This window comes from Helobdella robusta (genome assembly GCF_000326865.2).
Source record: "Helobdella robusta unplaced genomic scaffold HELROscaffold_108, whole genome shotgun sequence".
NCBI classification, from domain to species: Eukaryota; Metazoa; Annelida; class Clitellata; order Rhynchobdellida; family Glossiphoniidae; genus Helobdella; species Helobdella robusta.
This window is the reverse complement of record NW_008703610.1, coordinates 76,790-91,730: the sequence shown is the minus strand read 5'-3', so window position 1 is coordinate 91,730 and position 14,941 is coordinate 76,790. Positions and strand designations below refer to the sequence as shown.

Sequence of the window (14,941 nt, the reverse complement as noted above, 5' to 3'; positions counted from 1 at the left end):
ACACACGTTTAGACGACATTTTCCCCGAAATCGGGGGTTGCCATTTGGCTACCTATGATGAAACCGAAATACCCCTCGACGCCATCCACATCTGTCACTCGCCTCAGTATCACGCAACTCCGCTTTCATCCTGTCCTTCTCCACCTGCTCTCTCCATCCCAATCGCGGACGACCCCTTCCAACCACTCCTTCAACCTCGAACTCCAACTCCAAGCCTAATCCCGACCCTTTCATCCCTTCTCAACACATGTCCATACCACCGCAATCTCGATCTCCTTATCAATGTCACAATGTCCTCATTCAGTCCCATCATTGACATCAGCTCTGTACTACACCTCCTATCCTTCACTTTAACCCCACACATCATCCTCACCATAGCTCTTTCAGCCCTCAGCAGTACACTTTCCTCCTCTCTCATCAACACCGTGCTCTAACAATTTCACACCCCTATATGACCCACAATCTCTCACATCTCCTTTGCCCTTATACAACGGCACCAACACACTGTGTCGCCAATCCTCAGGTATACCTTCATCATCAACCATACTGTTAGCAATTCTCATCATAACTTCAATTCCTATCACCCCACTCGCTTTTATATGTTCTGCCGCCACTTCCGAAACTCCTGTCGCCTTACCTAGTTTCATTTCTCTAACTGCTTTCTCTACTTCCTTCATCGTCACCTTCTCTATAGGTCCGTGTGTGACCGCGGATTCCACATCTCCATCCCACTCATTCTCTTCATTCATCAACCTTTCCATATGAGCTTTCCACACCTGAGCCTTTTCCTCCTCATCTATGCACAACTTGCCAGATCCATCCCAAACACATCCATTCCCTATAACATCTTTCCTATCCCTCATTGACTGCTTTGCTACTTTGAACATTTTCCTCGAACTCACATCAAATCCCATTTCCTTCATTAACCTATCTGATGCTTTCGTCATTGCAGTTGCCACTGCCTGTTTTGCAACCTTCTTAGCCTTCCTATACTCAGACTCCGCTTCCTCCGTCATGTCCCTTCTTCATACCCCAAACCTCTCCTTCTTGACCTCCAAAACCCTTCTTATATCTTCATCCCACCACCACGTCTCACCATGCCTACACTTTCCTTTCGTCCATCCACATACTTTATCTGCCGTAGCCAACACACAGTCCCTGTATCTCTCCCAAACATCTCCATCCTTACCACTCTCCCAATTTTCAGCCACCTTCACTTCAAATGCCTTCCTCACCTCTGCATCCTGCAACTTCCATGTCTTTCTCTTTGCCACAAACTTATCCTTCTTCCTCCTCCACATTTCTTTTGATGTCACATCCATCACAACCAAACTATGCTGCAGCATACCAGGTATCGGAAAATAAACAAAACAAAAAAAAATGATTAAAGGTAAACAATAACAAGATAAAAAAAAACATACAAGAATAACAATAACAACAGTGTGTATATGAGTGAGCACGTGTGTGTCTGTGTATCTGTATATACAACACACTCGTACACATGCAATATAGGCTTATTCCAAATAACAAATGAAAAATTGAAAATTTAAATAATACAACGCTAAACAAACACGGACACACACGCGCGCGCACAAACAAACATACGTACGTACGCATACATACACGCACACAAACAAATAAAAAACACAAACTCAATAAACATACAAACAGACAAACATACGTACGCATACATACACGCACACAAACAAATTAAAAATACAACTTCAATAAAATTCGTGTCTTTTATTTTATTTAAGGTACGGAAAATTGAAACACTAGTCCATCATAGCATGATAAAAGGGTGATGCCAACGATACTGATGTCGATGAAAACGAGTTTTACACACGCACACGCACACACACGCACGCACGCACACACACACACTTAAACAAAGCAGTTAAAGATTGATTTTTAAAAACAAAGTAATTTTTGAAGCTGTTTAAGTAACGTCAAGTAGCAATAAAACCAACAGTAATAATACTTATAACGATAATAACAATGGCACTGAACCACACACACACACGCACGCACACACGCATTGAACTACACACACACACACACACACACACACACACACACACACGCATACATGTATAACTATAAAAAATTTACTATAACATAAAAAAGTAAAAATACTAAAGCAAAATGATAAAATAAATCTAATCCTGTATATATACAAATACGCGTATTTGTATGTGTGCGTGTGTACGCGTGTAAAAAAAACATTTATTTACATCACAAGAAATACAAAAACTAAATAATAATAAAAACATTAATTACACTAATAAAAACATTAATTACGTCAAATAGTACTGAGATAAGCACACGTAACTTAACTTATATATTAACACACACACACACACAACATACATCAATCAATTATATGCATGATTGAGAAACTTCTAGACCAATCCAGCCAATCAAGATGTCAATCAGTCAGTCCTTCCAACAAATCAATAAATCAATTTTTAAAACAAATAAATAATCAATCAGAAGCTAATGAACTAATTTTTTTTTCATTTTTTTTTTATAAAGAATCAATCAATCAGCCAACCATTCAATCAATCAGTCAACTTGCCAATCAATCAGTCAATCAATCAATCAACCAACCATTCAATCAATCAGCCAACCATTCAATCAATCATCCAGAAACTTTTGGCCACCATCAAACGGTCGCGGCGCTTTGTCGATCGTAAGCGTCGCTGTTGTGGCCAGCAGCGCTTATGACGGCTTCCGCGGCCACCAGACTGACTTCGCGCGAAGTACGTTTTCAAGTCTACCAGCAAGCCAGCCAATCAGCAAACTGCTCAGTCTACTTGATTTTGATAACTTCTCTACTCATCATACCCACCATCATTTCACCACCGTCACAGCATTCGTCGTCAAATCCGTCATCCTTATCATCGTCTTCCTCTTCTTCTTCATCGTCGCCATCCTCATCGCTAGAGGGTCTTTTCTTGACAACTTCGCATTCACTCTCCACTTCGCTATCTTCGCTGTGATTGGCCGACGAGCTGTAGTCCGATTGGCTGCCACAACTCGTGGTGTAGTCTGATTGGCCAGCAGTTTTGCCGGTGTAATTCGATTGGCTACAACTATTTACCGGAAGATTTGATTGGTTAGTGTTAGTGGCAATATTAAGTTTAAAATCAAGGTTAATATTATTATAAATAGGGATGTGCGGTTCAACAATATTTTTATTATCTTGATTATTGTTCATTTTATTCTCAATGTGGTTGATGGCCTCAATTATTATGCCCAGATTCCCCGGATAGATTTTATGATTCGATGATGACGACGACGACGAAGATGATGTTGATAATGATTTCGACACCAATGATGATAATGATAGCGATGGTTTCGGTATTGATGATGATGACAACGATGGCGAAAATGGCGAAGAGGAATAAAACAAAGATTTGGCGGCCGTTACTTTATCATTGTTATTATTATCACTATTATTATTATTGTTGTTGTTATTATTATTGATGTTAATGTTATTGTTGACGTTGTTGATGCTACCAAGGACGGATATAGGTAATGCTATCAATCTGGAATACACCAGTGGTGACAGTATATTGTTATTGATGGCTTTGAGAATGTTAGTGTTGTTATTGTTGTTATTATTATTGATGATATTATTATTATTATTGATGATATTGTTATTATTATTATTATTAAAAGAATTGTATATGCTGTTGTTGACGTTATAATTGTTGTTGTTTAGTGTATTTGTTGTTGTTGTTACTTGCGATGATGGTGATGTTAGGTAATTCATGAAAAGACCACCATTGTTAGCTAATAGCAATGGGGCTGTTGACGTCGTTGTTGTCTTTATCTTCGCGGCTTCAACATCAAAGTTGAATAGACTTAAACAATTATTGTTAATGTTAGCTAAGTTATTGTTGCTGCTGTGCTTCGGAAGACTGCTAATTGGATCAGACGGGGGCAGAGCCAATTTGCCACCACAATCGAGTTCAGCCAGAGGTCTGGTAGCTACGTTGTTGTTGCTGATGGTGACATCATTAATGGAGTCAGGTACGATGTTGTTGTTTATGATGGTGTTGGAATTGTTGACGTTTTCAATGTTGCTGGAGTTGTTATGGCAGTTTTCCATTCTGCTCTCCATTTTGTCGTTGATGTTTTTGTTGCAATTGATGTTGTTGCCGGGAAGTTTCCTCTTCTTCACAATCATAGCCGGCAATTCTAGATCTTTGGTATCATACCCCAGTCTCCGGCAAAACTCTCTCAACTGATCTCTCTCCCTAGTCAGGCTGGCTATGTAGATCGTCGCCTGCTGCAATATGGCCGCCTACAGAGGTACAAATTTTGAAAAATTTTTGAATTTTGTTAAATTATGGAATTTACATAGCGCCGTCTTTAAAGAAGCTAAAACATAGGAAGCATGGAAAAATAGAAATTTTATTTAAATAGTAAAATTTTTACAAGCGCTAACTTTACTAATTTTCTCGTCAACCAAATTAGGCAGGAGAGTACGTAGGGATTCGAACCCGGTATTGATTTGTTTCATTCGCTTCCTCTCGTTACAATTCGCTATCTGTCTACGCATCTTTCGGTCTTGTCTGCTGCAATCCGTCCTCAAACTTTTCGAGTTTCTAAGTTCAAATTCGTAAAAAATTGTACGAATTTTTATAAAATCGTAATTTACAATGAATAAGCATTCTGTTTTTTGATAGTTTTTCCGAACACTTCTCTTCAAAATCGAGTAAAATAACTTTAAATTCAATTTAACGAGCAGAAATGAATGACACATGTATGCAGTATGCGTGAGACGGCATTTAACTTAACACGTGTTATGTAAGAAAAACTAACTTTCCTTCGCATTTCAGCGAACATTCGACCATGAAATCCTCCACGAACATCTCGGCGATGAATAAATGAGACCTTTGATTGAAATTTCGCTTAAATTTTCGCGAAATTTGATGAAAAAATCATCAAAAGCACGCAAGAAAATTACACACTAATCAGCTGTAGTGTATAGTGTCGTAAAGTAGTCCCAGACCCAGGCTGTGTATTCATCCGCCGTTCAGACACTGTTTTGGCGGGCTACATTTATAATCATCTGGCATATTGCCAGGGTCACATTTTTCCTAATTTTACATTCCCAATGAAATTCCAATTAAGAAAGTCATTAAAATTCTAAGTTTAATTCATAGCATACATCAAATTTTGATTTTAATTCAATTTTAACGTGAAATTTGATTGGAAAGTTCGGATTATATCGCCCGTCTGACGTTTCCGTCTTCTAATTGCACCACGTCGTTACTAATCTATCATTAAGAAATTTAATACTTACACACAAATATATATATATATATATATATATAGATAGATAAATATATATTTATATATTTACAAATATATATATATATTTACATCTATATATATACATAAATATATTTATTTTATACAAGTATATACAACAAATAAAATATATATACATATAGAAATATGAACGATATAGAATATTCATGTAACTTAAATATATACATATTTAAATATTTGTAGTGATCACGTGTTGGTGAATAACCTTTCTTGCCGCCATTTAATAGTTATGAATCAGGTATTTAACGGCGTTATCGTTGATATTGAGCTAATCGGAAGTACTAAGAATTGTTATATACCCATTTTATAGAGAGTGAGAGAGAGACAGAGAGACAGAGAGGGAAACATTGCCAAATTATGATCTGCCTCTAACTAATAATAAAGTAATAAAGCAATTAACTTTTACATAATCTAATTAGGTAGGAACGATAAGAAAAGGCACACAAATACACACATAGGAGCGGATTTAGACAACTATGATATAGGGAACCAACAATTAAAAAATGTTAAAATTTTGAAATTTGTCAAGAAACATCGGGTTTTCCCACAACTATACCTTATAACTAGAATAAATATAACGGCCTTCGCTCACTTTTAACGGTCGAACAAGGAGCTTACTTCCGGAGGAGATTTGGACGGTGATTTTTTATCGTTCGAGTCAAAAGTTACGATCAATCGGTCGGGCTATTTGTCGTGCTTGGATTATTGGCTTACGAAATTGCATGGATTTTAAGGAGCAAGCTATATGAAATATTTCCTTGACTTTATATGCTTAAAACATTGTAGTAATTTTATTTAATAGAATTATGTATTATTAAATATTTTTGTTAATTTGAATATAAAAATTGCTTTTGGTCCGGTGAAATCCGGTGGCTTGCTGAAGCCGAAAGTTGGCTTACTAGGATTGAACTATAGTCACCCTTTTTTTACACTATTCGATCATGTTAAAAATTTGTTTGCTTATGAAATAAACGGCCTAAATAGATCAAAATTGTTATTCGAACAACTATCTTCATTATATTCAATGAATATTTTACACTCTGCTGGTGCTCATAGAAACTGGTTGCTGAAATCAAATACGTTGGCTTACTGCAGTGGCTTACAGGGTTTCATAGAACTCTAAGGATAGCGGTTTTTTGTACATATAATCCTTTAAATAAATCAATATCTCACAATTATTTTTGTCAATATAAATATAGAAATTGCTTTTGTCTGGCGAAAAATAGTGCCTTACTGAAGCCATAGGTTGGCTTAATCGGATATTTTTTTCATGTATACAATACTATGAGATTAATCAATCAATCAATAAATCAATCAACCAATCAATCAACCAACCAATCGACCAATGAACCAAATTGAATGAACTAAATATAAACGAAAGAAAAAATAAAAAAATATTTTCAAGGCTTGTTCAAACTTGAACAAACACTTAACCGTACATATCTACAAACAATTTCGAGATTTTAGTGAAGAATGAAAAACACAATAGTTGCTTTTATTTGAATTCCTTCAAAAATGAAAAGTGACGGTTAATTAAAATTTTAAAAAAGTCAATTTTTTTAAATTCGTATTTTAAACAAAAAAAATACAACAAAATATCAAAAGTTAAAAATTTTATTATGCATTATTATTGTTATACATACTCCTTAGTGGTTCTCGGAGAATGATTTACCTAACAATAACATTTAGTAAGAACAGTTCACAGCATATCATAATGACTAAATCAACATACCAAACAAAAGTTATTTATACATGCATATATACAAAGTAAATCAAGAAATATCCAAAAAATATATAACCAAATTAAAAAATCTAGAAACCAGTCAACATTTAATAAATAAATAAATAAATAGACATTATTAAAAAGAGTGTTCAAAAAGGTAAAATATAAGGCGACGACGAGAATAAAGTGTAGTTTGTTTTGTTGGTGTGGTGCTGTGAAGCGAAAACAAACAAACAAATCACACAAAACTAGTAAGAAGTTGCAAGAATAGTAGTCAGTCACCTACCTACAATTAAATTACTCTCAGGGCCCTAGCTTACTTATAATCATTAACTCAACTCACTTACCTACAAATTTGTATTTCTACGTTTTAGGAATTTTACTCGTTTCAGGTATTTTATTTAACACATTTTAGCATTTTTATTTTACTTGAAACTTTTTAACTAATGTTAAGCCCTAACCTACCTATGATTGTTCAACTCATCTCAATCCCTAACTTACCTATGAATTAAATTAAGTCCGGTAAAGAAAATAGAAAGTTGAAGAGAAACATAACAACAACGACACTGAATGAATGGATGTTGTGTATGTGTGTGTTGTATTGATGTGTGTGTGTGTGTCTGTGTAAATGTGCGGGCGTGTCCTCTCCAGAAACTTCTTCACTCAGTCGCCTCCATTGCACCGACCATCATTAACTGAATGATTGAACGATTGGTTGAATGAATGAATTAACTATTTAATTAATTAATCAATGATTTAATGACTGAATAGAATGAATCAATGAATCAATTAATGGAGGAATAATTTGAAAAATGGTGATAAAATGTACGAATGAATGAGAAATATAAAAAAAGAAACTAAACTATACTTAAAAAATCGTCGTTGTTGTTTTCTTCAAATTGTCATCGGAACGATCATCATGAGACCACCATCTGAAACGTGCTGACGCCCACCACAGCCCACCTCTCATCATTCTGTAGAAAAGTTTTTTTTATTAGCTTAGTAGTAAATCAAGGAACAAAGAAACGAACGAATAAATGATTAACTGAATGATTAAAAAATTAGTTAAAAGAATGAATGAATGAATAGAATAAATTAACGTCAATTAATGGAAGTATGAAGAATAATTTGAAAGATTGAATGAAAAAATAAATAAATGAGAAAAATAAAAAAACGAAACTAAACTTTACTTCAAAAATCGTCGTTACTGTAATCCATTGCACCGACCACCACATTCAGGTCGGCACACAAGATTTCACCCAAATTTCTGATTGTCAGTCGAACAACCAACTAGCTGATTCTTCCTACACCCCCATCATCATACGTAAATCATCATGAGACCACCATCTGAAACGTGCTGACTCCCACCACTGCCCACCTCTCATCATTCTGTAGACAATTTTTTTTATTAGCGTAGTAGTAAATGAATGTTAGAATATTAGAAGCAAAAAATTATTAAATAATATCTGAAAAAATAAAGAGATTAAAATGTAAAAATGACTTACCGTCGTCCATTCGACAAGGCAGAATGTTGAATGCTTTCCGGTTCCTACGTTGACCTCCAAAACTGGTGCCAGTCCTCCTCGAGATTGTTGTTGAAACACAGCCCGTGGAATGGAGAAAGAGAAAATTCTCATCAGAAAGCTTAGCGGTGCCTGCATCTCAAATTACTTAATAAAAATAATCCTATCTACCTATTCAATTACCTTAACTAATCTATATTAAATTATTAATGGTACGATAGTCAAAAGTCCCCCTTCATTCTCCCTCCTTGCACAGAGGTTTGCCGACAGCCAGGGTACCGGATAGTAAACCATTGCCGTGCGGATAGTAGACTATTGCCGTGCGGATAGTAAACCATTTGCCGTCCGGAAGCCGTGCGGGTAGTAGACTATGGCCATGCCGCATGGTAAATCATTACCGTGCAGATAGTAAACCATTGCCGTCCGGATAGTAAACCATTGCCGGTTCACCACTGGCCACCAAGGCTTACCTCTGACAACGGACTTTGAAATTCAGGGTCTTTCGGCTATCGTACCCTCAACTTACTTATTCATTACAATTAAGCCCTAGCTTACCTAGAATTACAAAACTCAAGAGCCCAATTCATTGGCCAATCGGCACCCACCCCACCACCTACGTAATGCCTTGGGCTCCAACTTAGTAATAATAATATAAAACTTAAACCCTAAATCTGTTAATGAGTATGTTACAACGTAGCCTTAACTTACCTATTTATTACATTAGGGCCCTAGCTTACCTAAAATTACAAAACTCAAGAGCCCAATTCATTGGCCTTTCGGCACCCACCCCACCACCTACGTAATGCCTTGGGCTCCACCTAATAATAATAATAATGTAAAACTAAATAATTAACCTACCTATCGATACACTTACAGCGTTTTAATTTACATTACAAGATTGTTCCTAGAATTACATTATTGCTCTTAACTACCTATGAAATTAAATTACTCTCAACCTTAGTAATAATAAATTAGAATGTGTATTAAAAATAAAATTACGCTCAAATACTAATATATGTGTTTATGTATGTGTTTGTGTGTGTGTAATACGCTAATGCGTGTAATGTAGATGCAAGAAAAAATAGAAGCAATAAACTTGCGCTGCCTACCTATTCAACTACATTAGTGTTGGATGTTTCCTATCTATCCTACCTACAATTAAAATTATGCCTATCTAACTTACCTATATAGTTACTTAATGTAATTGTGTGTGTGTGTGTGCGCGTGTGAGCATTCTTACTTAATGCTAAATTACAGAGAAAAAAGAATAAAACGTATCCAAGCCAGGCGTGTATTCTTTGCCATTGAATGAATGAACGTAGCCTGACATCTTCCATGATGAACTCTTCTGGAAGCTTCAACCTGAATGAAATGAATAAAATGAAAAAAATCTTATTTAATTAATTTATATGAAAATAGAAAAACGAGCCGCGGTGAAACCCGCCAGCCGAAAAAGTCAGCCAACTGACAAAAAAAAGGAAACGCAAAGAAACCGTAAAACGAACCCCAGCCAGGCGTGCATTTTTCGCCACTGAATGAACGAACGGAGCGTGACATCACAACCATTCTGATCTTTCACGATGAACTCCTCTGGAAGCTTCAACCTGAATGAATGAACCTGAATGAACCTAAATGAATGGAAAAATCTTATTTATTTAATTAATTTAAATGAAAATAGAGAAACGTAAAGAAGCCGACCGGTCGGCAAAGAAAAGAACCTCGAAGAAAGGTATCTATATAGGATTTAAACTCTATATAACTCTATATAACTCTATATAACTCTATATAACTCTATATAACTCTATATAACTCTATATAACTCTATATAACTCTATATAACTCTATATAACTCTATATAACTCTATATAACTCTATATAACTCTATATAACTCTATATAACTCTATATAACTCTATATAACTCTATATAACTCTATATAACTCTATATAACTCTATATAACTCTATATAACTCTATATAACTCTATATAACTCTATATAACTCTATATAACTCTATATAACTCTATATAACTCTATATAACTCTATATAACTCTATATAACTCTATATAACTCTATATAACTCTATATAACTCTATATAACTCTATATAACTCTATATAACTCTATATAACTCTATATAACTCTATATAACTCTATATAACTCTATATAACTCTATATAACTCTATATAACTCTATATAACTCTATATAACCATGCATATTACCACATTCAATCAATAAAAATCCCACTAAAACCAGGAACCACCGCGTACCTGTTGAATGTATGGTGTAAAACAAAACAAAAAAAACACAAAACGAAAAACACACCACCAAGTAGAGTAAAAGAATAGTAGTCCCTAACTTACCTATGTAACTAAATTACCTTATGCCCTAGCCTACCTATATAATAAATTAATCTCAATCTCACCTACCTATGTTTCATTAACTTAACTCAAGACTCATGAAGAAAGAGAAAAAAGAGTAAAACAGAACATAAAATACTACCTCACAAACAAACAAGATGTATGTATGTATGTATGAGCAACCGCTAAAGAACCCACCTAAAATATAAAAAATATAACATACAAACACACAAACCTCATGCAACATATAAACTCTATATAACTCTATATAACTCTATATAATAAAATAAATAAATAAAAAATTGCAAAAATAGAATAAATGAGATCAGACATCCTGCTTCAAGCGAGGCAGAATGCCTGATCTGATTTTCGTGTTTTCTCAGCTCCTATTTATACTCGGTTCAACCATACATTCTCATCATTTCAATCATTTACATCAGTAAAAAACTTATTTAATGTATGTACTAAACTATTATACAGTCTTAACCACAATGATAATAACCGTACTAAATTGACGTCATCGAACGAACGCCTTCGAAACTTTCTGATTGGCTGGTTGAATCTGCTATATTGCTTTTTATATAAACATATAATCTTATTAATTATTTGTAAACATGGATTCTAGTCACTTTATTTATATATATATAATATATATAATTTCATTATAAAAGCATCAGTGCTATATATGTGCGCACGCAGTTCAAATTTTTCTGGGAGAATTAAAAATAGTTTGAGACCACACCTTGCTCAACATCCAATTCCAAGCCAAGCCAAGCCAAGCTGAGCCAAGCTGAGCCAAACTGAGCCAAGCTGAGCCAAGCTGAGCCAATATGCGTAGATTCATAAGCGCTTTATATTAAAATTTTGCTCGCTTTATATACGAACATCCCAATATAACAAATTCTTCATCCTATTTTCAAAATTTTTTGATGCTTTTTAATCAGTCAGGCCACAATCATCATCATCGATATCGCGATGAAATCAAATTGAAAATTTTTTTAAAATTGTTATTAAAAGTAACTAATATTAAGTAAAAAGTTTAAATTTTTCTGAGAGAATTCAAAATAATTTGAGACTACACCATAACATAATTGTACAATTTGAATTTATAAATACAACATTATAAATGTATTATAACTACGTATATCTATCCATCCATCCATTCATCCATCCATCTACCTATATATTACTTTATTTAGTTCTGCCTGCGTATGATATTTGGTCGAATTTATTTGATAGGAATTGAATATAACCTTTATACCGGCTGATTAACTACCATGCAGTAAAATAACTACTGTTAACATGACGTCATTTCCTCCAACGATTTCGCAACCAATTACCCATTCTATTTAATAAATTTTATTTGATATTTTTTAATTAGTCAGGTCACAATCATCATCATCGATATCGCAATGAAATCAAGTTGAGAATTTTTTAAATTTTTGAAAAAAGTATCTCTATTCATTTTATGATACTACTTTGTTCAATAAGATACTGTTTGATACATATAACTAGAATAAATATAACGGCCTTCGCTCACTTTCAACGGTCGAAAAAGGAGCTTATTTTCGGAGGGGAGTTTGAGGGTGATTTTTTATCGTTCGAGTCAAAAGTTACGATCGTATATATATTTTCTAATTACGGAATATTGTTTTTATTTAGAATGTTAAAATTTTAATTCTTTTTAATTGTTATTCAATGTGGTAATTAATTACTTTTAATCAATCCTTCCCATTATTCTAGTTGAAAAAACCTGGTGAGCGGTGTTTCTTCTGAAAGAGATAATGATAAATTAACTAATTTTAGTTTGATAGGATGAAATATTGAAGAAAATTCTTTAAGTAAATTAAAAGGAAGTAGATCTAGAGAGCAAGTTGTAGATGACATTGACAGTAAGATCTAAAAGAATTTTTCATAGGATATAGTATAGTTATAGGGATCTATCGTTACTGACGTTCAACTGATGTTGTTTACCCAATAAGTTCACACTAAATTTTTACTAAAAAGACTGTTATTTCAATAGAAAATAATGTTTAATAAAAATTTCATTAATTTTCTCGTCCGTACTAACTGGCAGACGTCTTCAATTCTACGTCCAAATGTCAATCAATCGTCCTCCCCAGTTGTATCGGCTCGTGGTCACGTAGTCAACAACAACATGGCAGATGTGGTTGTTAGTTCGTATAGCAACTCCACCGCTTCTAATTTTTCGAATCCGTCATCGTCATGTCGGCACCTGACGACGTCTGTTGGTCATAAAGATGACGTGAAAAATGGTTGTAAAAAATCTTTGGTCAATCCGCTTGCCAGTACAAAAAACATCACTAATATCAGGACTGCTTACGGCGGGAAAGTTGTCAACGAAATTGTATGATTCACATTTAATTTGCTTGTCTTATATATTATTGTTAATGTCAAATTTATCTGGCATAACACTAACAAATTACTAACAAGTAATTTAATTAAATACAGTTAGTTTTCAATTTAGCCAAAACCTTTGTCCCCAAATTAATTTTAGACATTAAAAAATGATGGTGAAGATGAAGAGAATGATGAAAGTGACGACGACGATGACGACAAAGAATATTTCAACAAAACTTTCCCAAATGACAAACATCTTCCTAATAATTTTCGTGAAAGAAAGGTCCGACTCTCGTCATTAAGAGTTGATGCTGTTCTTAGTGCTGGCCTAAATATCTCTAGAAGGTTTTGCATAATTTTAGTGATATCTCCTAACTTACTTTTTCATACTTTTGCTTCAATTTCTTACTTATGCAAATATAATTACTAATTTTTTAAAAATTTATTGTTTCATTCTAGTAAAATAGATGACTATTTCCTTGGTAGCAAATTGAAATTAAACGATGGAAAGGTTCTTAAGAAGAGTCTCAAAGTAAGCACATTTAATTTTTTGATATCATTTATTTTTATATATATATAAATTGCCAACATTTTATTATTATTTATGTGTGTATATATATATTTATTTATCTATCTATTGTATGTGTGTCTGTGTGTGTTAAATCTTATATATATACTTAAATTTGTTTGTCAAACATCCATATTATAATGATAACAATAACACACACTTATACGCACACAAACAAACAGACACTAACAAACGACCATGCAAACGAATTAGGTTAAAGAAGGAGACTGCATAGATTTAACGACGGCCACTGAAGATGGCGCTAAAGTCACTAAAAACAGCGCCAGCAATTTAGACAATGCCGCCGATTGCGATGAACCACAAAAATTAAGAAATAAGAGAGTTAGGATTGTTAAAGTACTAGATAAAGATTCAAAGACTAAAAAATATACACTGTATTTGAGGTCATGGAAAGCTGGCATTGTGTAAAATTATATTTTGTGTGTATTTAATATTTCTTTATATTATTTTTATTTTGTTAGATTAGAGATTTTGTTAGAATTATAGATGTTAAATTATTATAATTTATAATTATATTAAATTATATTATGTACGTTTTTAATATTTCTATATATTATTTTTATTTTGTTATGTTATTTATAGTATTATTATTTAGTTAATTGTAATTATTGATACTGCTGTCATCATTGTTAGTATCATAGGTGTATTTAGTTGGTTATACTTCTAATTATTTCTAATTAATATTTGTAGTACTTTCAATCTACTACAGCCAAACAAATTAACTTTGATTTTCTTGTTGTGTTACACGTTAAAAACAATTCATATCTTTAGTTTAAATTAATATAATATTCTTCATGTATGTACGTATAAATAGGTTAAATACTATAGGTGTTCATTTTTGTAGTTTTTATTTTTATCATGGATATATTAACCTAATAAATATATCCAAAGTGTTTGCTTGTGTGTGTGTGTGTGTGTGTGTGTGTGTTTATGTGCATGCTGTCTTGTTTTACGTAAATAAACATTAACCATCATTGTATATGTTATACATCCATAGAGTATATACGCGAATGAATAATTGCATTTATGACAGTCTAAA

The 14,941-nt window shown here is 33.5% G+C and overlaps 3 protein-coding genes across 3 annotated transcripts; 1 reads left to right on the top strand and 2 right to left on the bottom strand.

Annotated features, from left to right (window-relative positions):
• Positions 1-2,812: 2,812 nt before the first annotated feature.
• Positions 2,813-4,883, bottom strand: HELRODRAFT_183458 (hypothetical protein; the record flags this gene model as incomplete). The annotated part of the gene is made up of 3 exons (XM_009012490.1): positions 2,813-4,312; positions 4,457-4,616; positions 4,834-4,883. The coding sequence occupies 3 exons, from the start codon at positions 4,881-4,883 to the stop codon at positions 2,813-2,815; spliced, it is 1,710 nt and encodes a 569-aa protein (XP_009010738.1).
• A 3,103-nt stretch (positions 4,884-7,986) lies between these two features.
• Positions 7,987-11,796, bottom strand: HELRODRAFT_183457 (hypothetical protein; the record flags this gene model as incomplete). The annotated part of the gene is made up of 5 exons (XM_009012489.1): positions 7,987-8,043; positions 8,575-8,651; positions 9,833-9,954; positions 10,098-10,210; positions 11,695-11,796. 5 exons carry the CDS (start codon positions 11,794-11,796, stop codon positions 7,987-7,989), a joined length of 471 nt encoding a protein of 156 aa, XP_009010737.1.
• Positions 11,797-13,110: 1,314 nt separating this feature from the next.
• On the top strand, positions 13,111-14,310 carry HELRODRAFT_183456 (hypothetical protein; the record flags this gene model as incomplete). Its single annotated transcript, XM_009012488.1, has 4 exons — positions 13,111-13,320; positions 13,471-13,658; positions 13,773-13,845; positions 14,095-14,310. 4 exons carry the CDS (start codon positions 13,111-13,113, stop codon positions 14,308-14,310), a joined length of 687 nt encoding a protein of 228 aa, XP_009010736.1.
• Positions 14,311-14,941: the final 631 nt, after the last annotated feature.